General features: G+C 31.3%; 1 protein-coding gene across 2 annotated transcripts in view; it reads right to left on the bottom strand.

Moving 5' to 3' along the window:
- Positions 1 to 3,098: 3,098 nt before the first annotated feature.
- LOC126735738 (uncharacterized) overlaps positions 3,099 to 17,545 on the bottom strand; it is a 508,234-nt gene continuing 493,787 nt past the window's right edge. For both annotated transcript variants that reach the window (XM_050439822.1, XM_050439824.1), the window contains 5 exons: positions 14,116 to 14,227; positions 13,460 to 13,669; positions 12,322 to 12,428; positions 11,987 to 12,261; positions 3,099 to 11,930 (listed from right to left, as the gene is read on the bottom strand). In XM_050439822.1, coding sequence (XP_050295779.1) covers positions 11,768 to 11,930; positions 11,987 to 12,261; positions 12,322 to 12,428; positions 13,460 to 13,669; positions 14,116 to 14,227 — 867 coding nt within the window. In that variant the 3' untranslated portion in view covers positions 3,099 to 11,767. The remainder of the gene's footprint in view (positions 11,931 to 11,986; positions 12,262 to 12,321; positions 12,429 to 13,459; positions 13,670 to 14,115; positions 14,228 to 17,545) is intronic.

Here is a 17,545-nt window from a genome sequence, read left to right as displayed (position 1 = left end):
TCAAGATCTTATAAAATGTTAATGCAATAGCTCTATAAGGATCTTACGAATCTTCTTTGTATAGCCCCAACGCATACTCGAGTTAGGTGAAAAATGTATACTATTTCTACTGATAAAACTAGGACTAAAAATGTTAGCTAGGCATCGAAAAGAACACCTAAATCGTTGACTGTATCAACTGATCTTGAGCATTATTGGTGATTATGTATTGATCATAATTTTATTAGAAGGACCAAACGAAATACCTACACACTTCTTAACATTTAGTTCCAGAGTATTGCTATTGCACCACTCAGCAATATTATTTAAATCCAATTGAAATAGCTGAATGATCATGACCGACCCTATCGAAGGCCTTTGAGAATTGTTACACTCGTATACAAACGATCAGCCTGTACAGATCTTTCAAAAGCCCCGATCAAATTATACTGGTAAGTCAATAAGTTCACTAAGCAATCGCCTACAGTGCCATGAAAATTGCACAGAAAACAACCTGTCAAAGGGCTAGGAGCTAAAGACTGAATACACACACCTCTATAGTTACAAATATCAGTTCTACCGCCATTTTTATGAATTGGTGTTAAAAAGCTTACCTTCCAATAATCAGGAAATTTGCCTGATGTCAAGCAAAGTTTGAAAAGGTGATGCAGAGGCTTACTCGAGAGTACAAACACAGTTTTTAAGTAAAACAGAGAGGGTACCATAAGGCCAAAAGAGTTTTTATTAGGAACGCGTAAAATTTCATCAAATATTTCTAACAAAGAATCAGAAATGCAATTTAAATCCAGACTGTAATCAAGAGTTCAGAATATCTTGACCATTACCGGCAACCTCGACTTCCATATGCAATGCATGCTATTGAGGTATGAATCACATCTACGTAATTTATTAATATGTTTCCAGAATGAAGAAGGATCATGAGAAATATCCATATCTATATGAACTAAAACATTCATCCTGATTCTTCAAAGTTGAAAAATTATCATAATATTAACATAATCCATGAAATCCTTACTATTTTTTAATTTTGTGTAAGCAACTTTTTTTTGAATAACAAGATTCTGTAATTTTCTACTAAACCAAGTGGGAAAATTAGATGAATTACGATGTTTAATGAGAACAAACATCTCTATATCGTCAAAATCATATCATCTCGCAAAATAGAGAGTATTGTAAAAATATCAATGCATAGTAATATCTTGCTGATCAAAAGCAGTCCCAATTCATGCTAGCAAGGTAATTATTAATAGCAACAAAATCACAGTTTATATAACAATATATCTCTGAGTCGGGCACCTTTCCGTAAATTTCTAAGATAACAGAGTAATTTCCTTACGTAAAAAACATAGTTCTTTGACAATTATTATCGTCCGTTTCTCTACTGAGTTCAGGCTCAAAAATGATTGAGCAAATCAATTCTCTTTGGTGTTTATGTGAGGGTTTTGCAGATTGTCAGCACGGTTTTACTAAGGGTACAAGGGTAGGGTACACTGGCGTTGCGGTATGCCATTTTTGGAACAACTTTATAGATACCTATGTAAAAAATGCATTAGTCTTATGTAAGACTTTTGATTTAATAAATCATTCACTCCTACTTTTAAATTGCAAGCATTACAGTTAGGAGCTTGGTTAGTGTTTGGTTAGTCTTACCTTAGTAATAGATCTCAGATTGCTGAGCTTGAGGGTCATATCCTAACAGATTTGGTTATGTATTTGTATTGATAATTTTCAGTGAAATAATATTATTGCGTGTTGCTCTTTGTGCATTGGAACATTGGTTTCTTAAAAACAAAATGCGTTTAAATACAGATAGAGCAGTTTTTATTCATTAACTATTAGGATTTCACATTGACTTTAAACTGGAACCCTCACATAGATCACCTGTGTTCTAAACTTAAAGACTTTTCTAACCAAAATACTGTTTTGCCGTATTACTTTGTTCATTTTGTATCGCACATAAAAAATGGACTTATTTTTTGGAGAGCATCTAATTCTAATATGACTAGGGTTTTTTCAATATTGCTGGGTATTCTTGCAGAAACATATTCAAAAAATATAATATTTTCATCTTCCCGCCCTCTATGTACTAGGAATATTGAATTATGTTAAGAAAAACTTGAACAGAGCTGCGGCTATGGTGGCGAAGGAGACAGAGATTCACGAATATAACACAAGATTTATTACCAATTTGCAAGTGCCTGATCTCAATCTAGCACTGTTTGAAAAGAATCTACGCTATATGGGTATAAGTCTATTCAATAAACTGCCTATTCATATGATGTAAAAATAATATTTCAGTCTCTGGTAGCTTCGTCACCATATAACTTCTTTATGTGAGGAATTCTTGATAATCGGTCTGGACTGAAAACTTGACTTTAATATTTGTATTTGAAACATATTATATGTTTTTTTTGTACTTGTATTGTATATTGTCTACTCTAAAAGTTTTAAGTTGAAAAGCCATATGCATAATGCTGATCCTAAGTATGTTTTTTTCTTTCCTTGTTCTCTTCTGATGTCTAAGCGGTTATTATGCTGTCAGGAACAGTGTTCAACAACTTGACTTAATGTTGGCAAGACACTGTTTTAATTCACTTGTTGCATTTTACCCTTAGTGGTTAATTGCTTTCTGCAGTAATGCCAGCAGTTACTTAATTCAATTCATATCTATGAGGCTATTCTCGAAATTCATGTTGTTTTTCACAGTTTGTTGTTACAGAAAAGATTTTAACTCTTCCATATTTGTATATGCTTAAGAGTGAACCAAACACAACATTAACAAGCAATTCAGCTCATGATTAGGTAGCCAATCAAGTATGTAAAAAACCTAAAATCACTCAAAATTTTCAGAGGCAGTTGAAAAGAGTGCTAACTAGTAGGATTCCACTTGAGATTTTACTCCACTGAGGATTTTTTTCAAGAGACGACAAGCTTCTAAGCTTATGTGTAGTTTTAATAACACACAAGCTATTAAAAATGTTTACTGTATTTTTTTTTTGACTATTTACGGCAATAAAGCATCATTGACTTCTCTTTAAAAGTAATGGTGGTTTAAATAAAACACATAATGCCTTTGGAAATTTTACTCAAGCAGTTTTATTCACAAAGATTGGGTCTTAACTATATATGGTATACTTAAATACGTATAGGGTCGGGAAACAAACTTATTTTTAATAGGTAATAATACTTAAAAATACAATTTTTTGAAAATTTCAACCATTTCTGCCTCGAGGCAATACCTCGAATAAAATAATATTAGAATTCTTTGGATACAAAACAGTCTTAAAAATACGATACGGAACAAGTATTCATGTTATTTAAGGGAATTAACTGTTATTAAATATTTTTTAGACGTTTTATGGCACTGAAAGTATTGTAGACGAAACGTTATTTTATACACGTTTTTAAATAAATAATAAAATGAGATTCACTAATTAAGGGGCGAACAATCATCATGTACTATAAGTGATGCATGTAATTTATTTACTAATTAATTACAACCACTACATCTTACAGTAAAAGCTGTAAGTATTTTTCTAAATGCAGTATTGAAAATATTACTAGGCTTGCCAATATATTTTTTACGATCCTCCAGAAACCATAAAATTGAAAAAAAAATAGTGCCAATACTGCATTTGTACAAACTCTACTAATTTCAACTACTTTCCTACACAGTTTATTTACACGTCGGACATTTTTTAGCATAAAGATACTATGCCAATTTCAGGACACATACAAAAATAAATTAATATCACTAATGAACTTACTTAACCGCTAAACTCTATCAAAACAGCTATAATGCTAAAATGTACTCTGTGACCCAAGGACATTTATTAACATTCAAAATAAGAATTAGTATAGCAAAATAATTAATTTGTATAGGATACGACTAAATCATCAATCAACAGCTTTCACAAGTAATCACGAAACGTCAAGTAATTTTATATTAATTGTTTTGTGTATATGAGATTCATATAACATGTATGTATAACTTACAGTTAAATTTAAGTAACTATACATAGGGCAAGAAACGTGCGTTTCCTAGGAAAATACTATTTGTTTTACCCGACTTCACCAAACGCTGTTAATATACAGATAAGAGATAACTGTGCTCAAATAAACTAGATGCAGTATCTATTACTAATTACAAGATGTTGGTTATTTGTATTTTTTTTTTAGTCATTTATTTTTTAATATTTAATCATAGGATTTCAATTAAGTTGAATGAGAGTTGTGATTAAATTAAGGGGCATAAACACTCAATGTTAGAACGTTTAAGTCGATTACATTTTTTGTAAGTTTTGATTTTGACTAACCCTCAATGACGTACCAGCTCACAAACCACACCAAATTGTTAGGTTATAACTTTCAGTTAAGTCATGTACAAGATGTTTATTAAAGATTTGATAGCTGTTATTCCTAATAAGTTAATCTGGTCTAAAAAAACTTGTTTTTAATATCATTCTAATCAAGTAATAGTCTTATGAGATGATGGATTTTGAACAGACATTTTATCATCAGACATTAAGAGTCCAGCCAAAGTTCACCCAACCTTAGTACTTTAACTGTCTTTAAATTCATGTTTGAAAGAAAGTTTAATATTATAGGTTGGATGCCTGGAATAAGGCCAACTTTTAGACCAGATTGATTTATACCTTACTATTTATACAAAATATTGACACTACAAACTTAACGTAAAATGATAAAGAAAAACAAACCAAGTGATTCACACTTTTTCAATATGAACAATCGAGTAGTTTTTTAACAGATTAGTCCTGATACATGTAAGGCATTAATATTTTCAAAAAAAGATTTATCTCGTTACGAGGCTGCTATAACGGCATTGCAAAAGGAGTAAAAGCACAAAGAAAATACTATTATCAAAGAAAATTCCATCCAAGTAGATCAATATTCTTATCCAGGTATATTCTCTTCTTTTATTCAATATGGAAATAAAAACTCTTAAATAAAATATGCATTTGGTGCTCAATAAAACATTGAAAATTTCGCATGTCAATATTCAGGTTGTTAATAAAGAACATAATGTATATTCTGCCAAATTTGTACACGAAATTTCTCGTTAACTCTTTGAAGTACTTAGGGACAAAATTTAACCCATCTACAATTGTTTTTTTCCCAGTAATGTACGTCAGTTTATTTATTAAATCTTCTGACTATATGATCATATAAGCCTTAGAGATTAAACGTATTAAGTGCAGATGTCGCTTGATTGTGCCTAGTGATTCAAGTGGTTATTCGTCTAAGTTTTATTGTTTTTTTGTTAAAAATATTTTATATACTTTTTATATAACAGTTTTATACTAAATAACTTGAAATTATTGAGTTACTTACTTCTTTATTCTGTATTTTTAACTATGGGTTGAATTTTGTCCCACCATACAAGTAAGGTTTTTTTTTAGGTAGGAGCAAAATATGACAAGTGACCGATTTCCAGAACCATTACCTTTTAAGCTTATTGGTTTGACCGAAAAGGATCTTTATAATAAAATTGAGAATATTGAAAATTCGGACAGTGAATTTGTAGGCATTCCATCAGATATCGACTCGGATAATGTTTGTAATTAATAGTTGTAATGGAAATTATGTAGACGAGCCAGAAATCACAAATAATTTATCAGAACGGATAATATGGTAATATCATCATCTGAAGAACCGGAGGAATGGGACCCTGAAGACCTTATTCCACTGAGCGAATTAAAAACATTATTCAAAATACAGTGGAGTAAGAATAATAAAACGGTTCCACCTGTCCAATTTATGGAATATTCAGGACTAGCCCAAGTCAAAAAGGAACTAGATAGGGTGACACCACATAATATTTTTAAACTTCTGATTTCAGACAAAATTGTCGAACATATGGTGTTTCAAACAAACCTCTACGCAGAGCAAACTTTTCACAATTCCGGCCAAAGTTATAAGCCCACCGATAGTGTAGAAATGCGTACATTTATTGGTATAAATTTACTAATGGGTATCAAAAAGCTGCTGTCATATCGGGATTACTGGAGTACAGATCCAATTTTACATGATCCCTATATTAGTAGACTAATAACTGTCCATCGCTTTGGTTGGCTCCTAAGTAATGTACATCTTAATGATAACAACTTCATGCCCAACCGAAATTCCGATAATTTTGATAAATTATATAAGGTAAGACCATTTTTAGAAATGTTGAAATCCAACTTTCAAGCCTGTCTGCATCCTCACGAATTTTTATCAGTGGACGAGTCTGTGATAAAATTTAAAGGCCGATCTACGATCAAACAATACATGCCTGCAAAGCCAGTGAAAAGAGGCTATAAAGTGTGGATGATAGCTGACAGCACTGGATATTGCTGGGATTTTGAAATATATTGTGGCAAAACCGGTCCTGTTGCAGAAAAATGTTTGGGTACCAAAGTAGTGCTTCAGATGACACAAAATTTAAAACACAGGTATCATAAAATTTTCTTAAATAACTTTTTTACAAATGTAGCCCTAATGAATCAACTGTATCAAGAAAAGTTATATGCCTGTGGTACTGTTAGACATACCCAGAAAAAATATGCCCCAATTTCTGGAAAATAAAGCAATGCACAGAGTTGACTGTGACTAGTGAGTTTGTACGTGAGTTCTACAGGACTTTCAGCATTTAAATGGCGCGATAAAAGAACAGTTCACCTTCTTTCAAATTATCACAACCCAGATGACAAAACTGAGGTCAAAAGAAAAGCGAAAGACGGCAGTGTAGAAAACATAGCTTGCCCAATAGCGCTGACTGATTACAATAAACATATGAACTCAATAGACAAATTTGACCAAATGAGGGCAGTTTACGGCCTCGACCGAAAAAACAAAAAATGGTGGCATAGAATCATGTTTTTCTTTATTAATGCTGCTGTTGTTAATGCTTACGTGCTTTACAAGTTATCTGAAGGGCCTAAAATGAACATGAAAGAATTTCGTTTGAATATTATAGAACATCTAGTTGCTGACAAATTGGTAACATCATTACAGAGTACCGAAAAACCATTACCAACTCCCATCAAAAAAAGGAAACCTTCCCAACCAGAAACGATTAGACTTACTCAAAGTACACATCAGCCAGTACGAACCAGTAGACGAATATGTGCAGTCTGTAGTTCCAAGGAATTTGAAATACGCACAAACTGGACCTGCAGCGTGTGTCAAGTTCCCCTATGTTTGGGAAAGAACAAGTCTTGTTTTCAGTCCTACCATACAAAATAACTTTAGGCAGTGGTATGGTGGGTCAAAATATCGCCCCCTTAATTCAACAACTAGATAACTTAAATTTTAGACATTTTGAGTTATTCAGTTAAGTATACCCTTATACACTGCTTACTCTTTTCAATGCTACAACTAGATATCTTCTACACTGCGACTAGTCTTTACTTACACAGTGGCAAAAAATATATAACTCCCAAAACAAACAAAATTTACATTCTTTAACTCGTCGATTTGACTTATATTACCACTTAATGTAATACTTAAACTCTGCATCTTGAGATACCTAGTTGTTGCCCTAGTGTTATTTAAGTTATTCGCCGTACCTTCTCGATCTGTGTGAAATATCCAGTGGTGTGTTTGAAACAACAGGTGCCTTATCAGTGTTAAAACAATTATTTTAAAGTGGTTTATTATAAAAAAAATGACGTCAAGAGGAAAGAATATGTTAGAAATTTTACGTCGGCAATCAGAAAATATTGAAGGTATGTGATAATTAACTTTAATAAACTTACAAATAAAATAAAGCCAGAAAGTGAGGTTATGTAAATACATAAAATGAGTGTATTTCATTTTTTTCAGTTGTAGCAGGGTTTTACAAATTAAGAGATACGAACTCGGTTAAAAAGGCTCGCCTTATGGATGTTAGTCTAAACCCATTAATTATTTTTTTATATTTTAGAAGTTTGCGAGATATTCTATTTATATTAAAACGAAAATCGGGTGTATGTTTTTAATTGTCTCTGGCTTTATTTCAAAAACTAATTTTCGACACTTTTTCATAGCAACGTCTGGGTACAGTACCTTATCTTATTGTATTTGCTGTTTTTCCTTCAGAAGAACCCAAGCCAGAAGTAAACGATGGACAAAAGGTTGTGAATGTTATAGACAACACATCAATATCGCAGAGCGAACCCTATTCTAATGCGCAACAGACTGCAGGTATTTTTTTGCATAATATCAAAACCTCTGCAGATACTTTTTGGATGAATTTACCTCTTAGCAATACATCTTATTTTTTCAGATAATGACAATTTGCCTGGTCCCAGTAATCAACGTTCTCCTTTATCATACAATTTGGAGTCAGATATAGAACCATTTTCACCCGAGGTTTCAGAATATGTTCCAAGTTCTTCAGGTGAAACATCTGAAGAAGAATTAGGTATTGAAAACTCGACTTTGACAACAGACATACAACTCGAAGGTATGGAAGAATTTCCTTCGAAAACCCAAAAATCTAGAAAGAGGAAGAGGAATCCAAATGAGTTGAAAAAAATATTCCAAAAAAAGGAGACAGCATGGCGAAAGTTATATCTCCAGCAGAGGAAAATACGTTCCTGGAGTGTCATTAAAGGATCCGTGCACGGCAAAATATAGAAGAAAATGCAGTAACAAATTAACCCACGATGATCGTCTCAAAATTTTTCAAAGTTACTATCAGCTTGATTCATACGAACAACAAAGAAATTATATACAGAGCAACACAGAAAAAATAGCAAAAAAATGGACAACCAAAGAAAATTCTAATAAAATACTATTATCTTTTTCTTGCCTACCGTTGAAGCAAAGATTCAAGTTTGTAAGACCATGTTTATAAATACTCTGGGAATACGGAAAGGAGTGCTATAGATATCGCTATGAAAAAACGAATGGAAGGAAATATTACTTCAAAGGATAAAAGGGGCAAAGGTCTAAAGAATGCCACACCTCCTGAAGTTTTAGAAGGAGTAAGAAAACATATTGAAAAGTTTCCTGTCATGGCCTCGCATTATTGTCGAGAAAAAACTCAAAGGAAATATTTAGAGTCTGATCTTAATATTACTATTATGTACACAATGTATAAAAACGAGTGTTTAGAGAATAATCTGCCATTTGCAACTTCTTCAGCCTACAGAAAGATATTTTGTGAAGAATATAACCTGGGTTTTTTCCGGCCGAGAAAGGATTAGTGTCGCACATGTATGACTTACAATACACCTGGTAGCATAAAAACTGAAATTATAGATCTAGCTGCCAAAGAAAAGGCTCGCCAGGAAAAAAGGTCGGACAAGGCGTTAGCTGAAAGCTCCAACAGCAACATTTTATGCTGCAATTTTGATCTCCAACAAGTTCTCATGACTCCTAATGATCCGTCAAATAATGCGTTGTTCTATAAACAGCGATTGAAATCCTTTAATTTTACTATCTATAATGTTGTGTCTAAACAAGGAGACTGCAACATGTGGAGTGAAGTTGAAGGCAAGCGCGGAAGTTGCGAAATTGCCAGTTGCCTCTACAGCTATTTTAAATCATTACCTGAAAATGTTAAAAGCATTATTCGCTACAGTGATAGATGTGGAGGACAACATCTTAATAAATATGTCGCAGCAATGTGTTTAACAGCAGTTCAGGAAATTCCAACTCTCGAAACAATCGATCTTAAGTTTCTTGTCGTGGGACATGAAAGTGAGATGGAGTGCGATTCTATGCACTCTGCTATATCGACAGAACTAAAGAGAGTTCGAAAAGCAAACTGGCCTGAAGATGATAAAACTATAGCCCGGTGCGCAAGAAGAAGAGGTGATAAGCCATATTTGGTTCACAATATAACACATAAACAAATTCTTAACTGGAAAAGTTACGCAGACCGAAAGTTAATTTTCAGAAAAGAAGATGAAAGCCGTGAGGTGGTTAGTTGGCAGAAAATTTGTTGGCTAAACTTTTCAAAATCGGCACCTTTTATCATTCACTTTAAAGAAGATTTCGATGGTGAGTTCAGACGACTAAACTGCAATCGCAAAACACGTATATCTTCTGCAAACAATACTTTAGAGCCCTTGTATAAAAATCAGCTACCTCTTAAGAAAGAAAAATATGACGACCTTATGTCATTGTTTAAAATGAATCCTCCAGCCCTTCCTAGTGAGTATAAAAGATTTTATGAAAATCTCCCATTTCAAGGAAATTCACGTAAAACGCTTCAAAACATAGAAGATTCCGATAGTGACATAAGTGATAATGACATTTAAGTAGTGGATTTCTTACTGTTTTGTTAAACCCGCTACTCACTATTCATTGATGCACCGATTTGACGCTCTGATTCGCAAATCATTGCTATTTCTCATCCTATATTTACAATGTAAAAATTTGTGAATCAGCGCATCAAACCGACTCATCACCGATCCTGAGTAGCGGACTTTACCGTTATCCTAAATTTGTTCATCAAATAAAGTTTAATTCAATGGATGTTTTTTTGTTTAACTGGCAAGTAGGTATTTATAACTAGATATCTTTTTTTGTTCAATAAATGTGGAGCAACAACTAGATATCTCAACTTTTTCTCTCTTTTTTTATCAAATTCTTCAAAAATATAAAAATTTTATTGTATTCTAGATCACCAAATTATAGCCTAATATGCATTATATCTTTGTAAAAGTTAAACATTTTTTTATTATTTAGAAGGTGTATTTTTTTCGCGGCTTGAATTTTTAAACTGCATTTTCTCAAAACTATGAATTTTAAGTTATCTAGTTGTTGCATTAAGGGGGCGATATGTACCATGCGTTTTTTAAAGAAAAAAGTAAAAAATTTGATATTTCTCAATGTTATGTTTTATTTTAGAGCACCTTGAATTAGTTTTTATGTTTTTTTGTTATAAATAGGAATACATTTTTTTTTGTACCACTTGGGTAAATTTTTACCATTTTTTCTGTACCTCAAAGAGTTAAACATTTCTTTTTGCCACTCAAATAATCAACCAATCAACCAGTTCTGGTACTATCCGTATTGTGCGGAATCTTTAAATAAGCTGGTTGACATCTATAGTGACTAAGTCCTATTGAAAATAGAACAAAATTATTAGCTGTATTTCCGCGGATTTGGACCATAGCACTTTGTGATTATATATTAGAAAATGTAATTTTATTTTTCTACTATCGTGCGTAAACTACTCACTTTACACACTCTCCAGGGTTTGACTTTTAAATTTTAAAACAGGAATTTGATGTTTATTTTACATTCATTTTATAATTTGTCAAAATTTTTCTTTACGTTGTCTTACGCACTAATACGTAAAGTAAATTAGTATTTTTAATTTTTTTTACTGCTTTGTTCGGTAATACAAAAATGTTTGTATGTTACAGTGTGTAAAATCCCCTTTTATCATTTTACACATCATTTTGCACACTTGTTACATAAATAACTATTTTAAGAATTAGGAGCTAAAAACAAATATGTTTTGGTTTAAATTTTGATAGAATTTATATAAGCCCCAAAATACTATTTCGAATTATTTTTCAGAATACTTTTTAGTAACATTCTTTACCATATTACTACTTTGCAATACCATTACAAGCCAAACTATAAACAAAAAATCATAAGCACAGTCAAAAAATTCATTATCATCAAACGGATTATCCTAATCTACCTTAAGTGATTTACCAATTCAACAACTTACCCACTAAGCTATGCAAAAGCCAAATAGGTCAACTACACATCCAAAACAAAATGATATTTACACATTTTACAAGGACGGGGAGGGTTGTTACTTTTTTACTAAGCTTGCTATCCTATTTAAATGAGGCCTAACTGTATTATTTAAGGTCGTTAATGGAGACGAAGGAGCCGGCGAGGGTGGAGGTAACAAATTGTTGTTTTGAGGAGTCGGGGCTAGTTGTTGCTCTTTTAATACTTGCTCCTTGGCACCCCTGAGAGAATATTATCTCATTAATAAACTAAAATAAATTACTAGCGATAAACTTACAAATATCTGGTTAAATCTTCAATATCAACCAGCATAGAGTCCTGTTCCATGTGTAAATCGTCCCTATTCATCAGAAATTTAACCAACTGCTCATTTAAGGTCTCAATTTGGGTGTGCAAGTCGTTCACGATCACTTGCAGCTGAGCCACGTTCATATCGGTTAAGATTTGTCTCGACAGTCTACGTTTTTCTTCCGGGAAGGGTATTCCCACTTTTTCCAAACTGTTTCTGACCATTTCCGTTATCGGGGACTTCTTCTGGCGCTGTTTTTCAATCTGAAAGGATATTTGCATTAAAACTGGCTCCAAGGAAATAAAATTGATCGTTGCAACTACCTCCATTTGCATCCTGGCCATTTCTTTCGCTTGGGCCAATGCCATCCGCGCTTCCGTTTGAAGGCGAGCTTGTTTAGTGAAGAAATCAGTTTCTGAAGTTGCGCCACCTAAATTTTCAAATTTCACATGTTAACTTGGCACATTTTGTCAAAGTATATTGTTGGCAAATAACCCAACAACACCCTTTTCTGTCATCGAGATGTATTTATTTTTAATTGGTCTATGTTCATAATTTTAAGGACATCATCGAACCCTAGAAGGTTCCCACAGGTCAGATAATTATCAATTTAAAGTGGTTACTTTTAAACGCTTCAAACTTTTAAAGAAAACAAATATAACTCATAAATTGCCAAGAAACTCTTAGGTCTTAAGCCCGTTTTCACATCCCTTGTTGATGAAGGATGCACTTATTGAACATCTTTACACCCACTAAGTAAAACAAGCTGGTAAAAATGTCACACAGTCAAAATTTAGTTACACAGTCGATCTCAGTTGTTGTAGAATTCAGGTTGGGTCACGAGTTACCCATATTCCTTTTATTCTTTAAACCCTAATATGGGTCTCTCTCTCTCCGGACTCTTGATGGCTAAATACTAGTCCAAGAGTTGCAGTACACAGTCGAGTTGAGGCACTGTCGTCGAGAAGTAGTGTGTGAATCGAGTCGTGAGTCGTAGTCGCGATCGGAGTGAGAAGTTGCTCACGGAAGTTTTCCCTATTATCCCTAATACCCAAGACGAGATTTTCTCTTTCTCTCTTTATAGTTTTAGTGACCGTAAGTACCCTTATACTCTAAACCCAGTTAAAACTACCTGTATTATTGTCGCTAGTTATGAGTTCGATCGTCGTGTGTTGATACAATAGGTTAAAGTAATTAACCCATTGTAATTAGAGTATAAGCACCATTGTTAGTAATTAGTAAGAAGTGAGTGAAGTTACCTGCTAAGAAGCAAAGTGAGTGTAAATATGGTAAAATTAAATATTTAAAAAGACAGCAAAGACAATCCATAGTTTACAATAGATGTAAATTAGTGTACCATTTAAAACAGGTAAAGCAAACGTTTATTTATAACTTAAAAAAAGGGCATTTTCTTTAAAAAAATTGTCAGTCTCTGGAGCGCTATTTGTAAAATATATTTACCTAATTGTGGTGGTGGTGCAGGCTGCAAAGCCAAAGTAGCAGGCCTCTGAGCGGGTTGTAAAACATTTCCACTTCCACTTTTTTGTAATTGTGGGTTATTCCTGGAGGTTTTTGTTGGCTTTGGGTTGGTTAGTGGGCATTCATTATCTGACGACGGACTCTCATTGTCAGATACAGTTTCGTTCATGAAACAGATTTGAAGATTCATTCCTAAAACAGAGCAGACTAGTAAAGGAGAATCTAGAATTGTCTCTCTATAATACAAGAAAATAATTGCACTAATTACAGGGTTATCTAAGTGTATTTAGTTAATCACAATAATTTGTACTAAATTTAATTTATTGGTAAAAGATAAATAATAAATAAATAAATTCTTGAATTTAATAATAAAATTTCCATTTTAATCTAGATAAGAAACCGGGCATTGCATAATTCAAGTCAGTTTACACCATATAAGTTATATTAAATATAACTTATTATAAGTATTAATAGTGTATTAATTAAATTTTTTTGAATGTAGAAAAAAATAAACTGAATTTTCACAAAGATGCAATAAAATATTTAAAACTATATTAAATATTACTCAGTTATAAGAAAGAGTTACCAATATTACCATAATGAAAACCTCATTTTTGTATTAAATTACCATATCTTACCACTTTGTAATCTGGCTTGCAAACTGGGTTTTCTGCCAGGTCTGTCTGAATAATAGTCATCTTCATTTCCCATTGCTAGGCGCCTTCTAATCTCCTCTCGATCTATTCTTCTCTATAACAATGAGAAATATTCATTGTTAAATTACAATAATTTAGAAAATTGAATCAATTCAGTCAATTTGGTCAAGTATAAATGACAAATTACTAAACTAAATAAAATAATACAATAACTCAACAACAAACTGTTGAACAATTATTTGCTTTTTTTATATTAAAAGAATACTGATTATGTACTTCTCAAATTTACAACTAAATTTTCGGCACCCTTTTGCAGAAATAGGTTTATATTTGTTGGATGCCAAAGATAACCTAAGCAGTACAATTAAATAAACAAAATTATTTAAGTAAATTGTTTTAGACAATAAATAAATGCATTATTATTATTTCTGGCGGTTGAATGAAATATGCCCAAATTTGAAAATATAAAAGGACAAATTAGAATCAAATTACACATTTGCTTCCTACAAATCAACTATATTCTAAGGAAATATTAGATATAAGAGATCATTTATTTAATAGCTTTGAATTTGCTCAAATTTATACTAAGTAAATTCCATATATTAAGTATATTCAATAATTCATAATATAATAAATAAAAATATATCTTAAAACTATTTACACACTGTTTTTCAAGTTTTATTTTCATAATTATCTTGGGTTATTACATTGACATATTTAATGTAAATTAAGATTAGAACACGTTTACCACAATTAAAAAAAATATTGAGTTGTAGAGAATATGTGAATATTGATAAATTGGGGTTCTGAATTTAATATTTTTGTTCAAAAGATATATATTGCCGACATTGCTTATTGTTAATTTTAAGATTACTTGGATTATTAATTTGTTGGGAGATGCCATTTGATTTGATAATTGTGATTAGATTATCAGAATTATAAGAATGGTCAAAAATTGTATCATGTAAACCATTTTGCACATATAGTTGCCAATTAAAGTGCAAATTCAATATTTTTTTATACTTCTATTAGACTAAAAGAAGAATAAAAAGAAGAAGAAAGAATGTATTAATAATTCAAAATAAATGTAAAATTTTATTTATGCTAGGCAAAATATAATGTGCCCCACAGACATGTGTATTTTTGCACTTATTCACTCTTAAAAATAATTAACAAAAAAAAATAGATATTGTTATATGCTACAACACTAAAAATAGAAGAAAAACAGTAAAATTTATATTTTTCTTTTTTTTTTACCAGTGACTTCCTTACAGATCTTTGATAGAAAATTTCTATAAATCCATTCCTCCTTTATCAAAAACTTTGTTTTTTCTATTTTTGTGACTTTGAGATAGCAATAGTTAACAATCTACATCCAACATACAAAACATTCCATTGTGTACTAGAAAAATGTAGAAGAGGAACAATGTATTTTTGAAAACTCTAATTTCTCATTATAATGTTATTATTGAAATTTTTTAGTTTTGATGAAAGATATTGTCTTTTATTCCTCATATATTCCATCTAATTCATTCCTGAATATCTTGGGTTTAAAAGGAATCACTTTAATAATATACTTTTGAACCTTGTCCAAAGGTTCTATTGCTGTCTTATATGCAGCCCTCCAAATTGAAATACGATAATTGATGATTGATTCAACTAATGAATAGAAAATACTTTTTACTAGCTCTTTATTTAAAAGTTGTCTTAATGAAAAAAATTTATAAATAATTTTTTAAAATTTTATTGTATTGTAATCAATATGTATATTCCACTTCAAATTCTCTATCAAAATAAACACCAAGATATTGACTCAATTCCTAATCTTACAATTACATAAACAAACCACATTACAATCTGATTTATGCAAAATGAAATAATCTATTTTGGTAAGACCTCTATTATTTAATGAAAAAGTTACAAAATAAGTTTTCTTTGTGTTCACACATAATAGAGTCACAATAAGAACCTTGTGGTACTCCAAAATCTATTTTAAACTACTGATAAACTGCTAAAAACAATAATACTTTGGTTTTTTGATATTTTTTAGACAAATAAGATTTTAAAGGATTTAGAACTTTACGCCTAATGCCTTTAAGTCTATCAAATAAAATATTGTGTGCCACAGTATCAAATGCCTTACATTGGTCTAGAAAAACAGCAACTGGTTTATGGTTCTTAATAATACTTATATAAAACTAATTAATATTCTATTAGGACATTCTTAACCTCATACAATGCATTCTCAGTATCAGAACCAGTCTTAAATGCAAATTTTGATTCCTATATTACACTATTTTTATTAAGGAACTCCATTATTTTAAATTGTAAATGTTAATGGCCTATAATTGCTTTTATCAGCATTATCTCCCCCTTTGAACAGTGTCATTATTACAGATTTCTTAAAAATGTCAAGATGTAAGACAATATTTAAAAAATACACTTTCAGATCAGTGTGTAAAAAGGTGCAATAGAATGGCCGCCAAGATCACTAGATCTAACATCCTTTCATTTTTTTCTCTAGTCGACTATTCTTTTTAAAACACAACCAGATGATCATCAGGCATGCCTTGAACCATATTGGAATTTAACTTTTTTTAAGAAGTTGAACCTACTAAGATTGTGAAGCATCTTTTAATAGTGATTGTCAATGATTTATGGATCTCAGTTTCTCAGATCGCTTTAAAAGTCAAAAAGTGGATAAGAAGTGTGCCTTTTTTCTGTTTCTACTGTATTCTATAATCCAAGCACGCCTTGTAACATATTTAAATTTCGCCTTTTTAAGTAGTTGAACCCAAAGAAAAAATAAGGTCAATTATATGAATTAATGGTTTTATTAGAAATGTATGGTTTAATTTTATAAAATTCTTGTTCAGCTCATCTTCATCAAAACTGGAAGAATTTTTTTGATATACATTTTAAGAATCCTAAAGAGATTCATATAAATTATCAAGAATGCATAGACATATCCATTAAGTCTGCGATTCATAGGCTTCTAGAGTCAGTTTAAAACCTGTTGAAAGAAATCTGCTCTGACTTTTTCTTTTTTTTTTTTAATACCTACAAAGGTATTTATATACAAAAGTTCTTCTGAGGAAATCTTTGTGCTTCAAAAATGCATATCTGGCAGATATTATAGGTAGATTATAGATAGTCTGGCATCTCATTATTAGTAAATTGAACCAATCTGTATAAAAATAACCCAAAATATTATCACCAAAAACTAATAATATATTAAGATGAACAATAATTAAAAATAAGAAAATTGTTAAACAATTATATTCCAAAGCAACCCTTGATTATTATCTAGTACAAATTCCCTATTTACTTAAGTACAAACCATTATTGTATGTATGAATGTAATGCTATTTAATTTCATATTTAATAAAATATATTGTTTCTGTTACATGAC

Source organism: Anthonomus grandis, chromosome 4, assembly GCF_022605725.1.
Source record: "Anthonomus grandis grandis chromosome 4, icAntGran1.3, whole genome shotgun sequence".
In the NCBI taxonomy this organism is placed as follows: Eukaryota; Metazoa; Arthropoda; class Insecta; order Coleoptera; family Curculionidae; genus Anthonomus; species Anthonomus grandis.
This window is presented reverse-complemented; position numbering and strand designations above follow the sequence as displayed.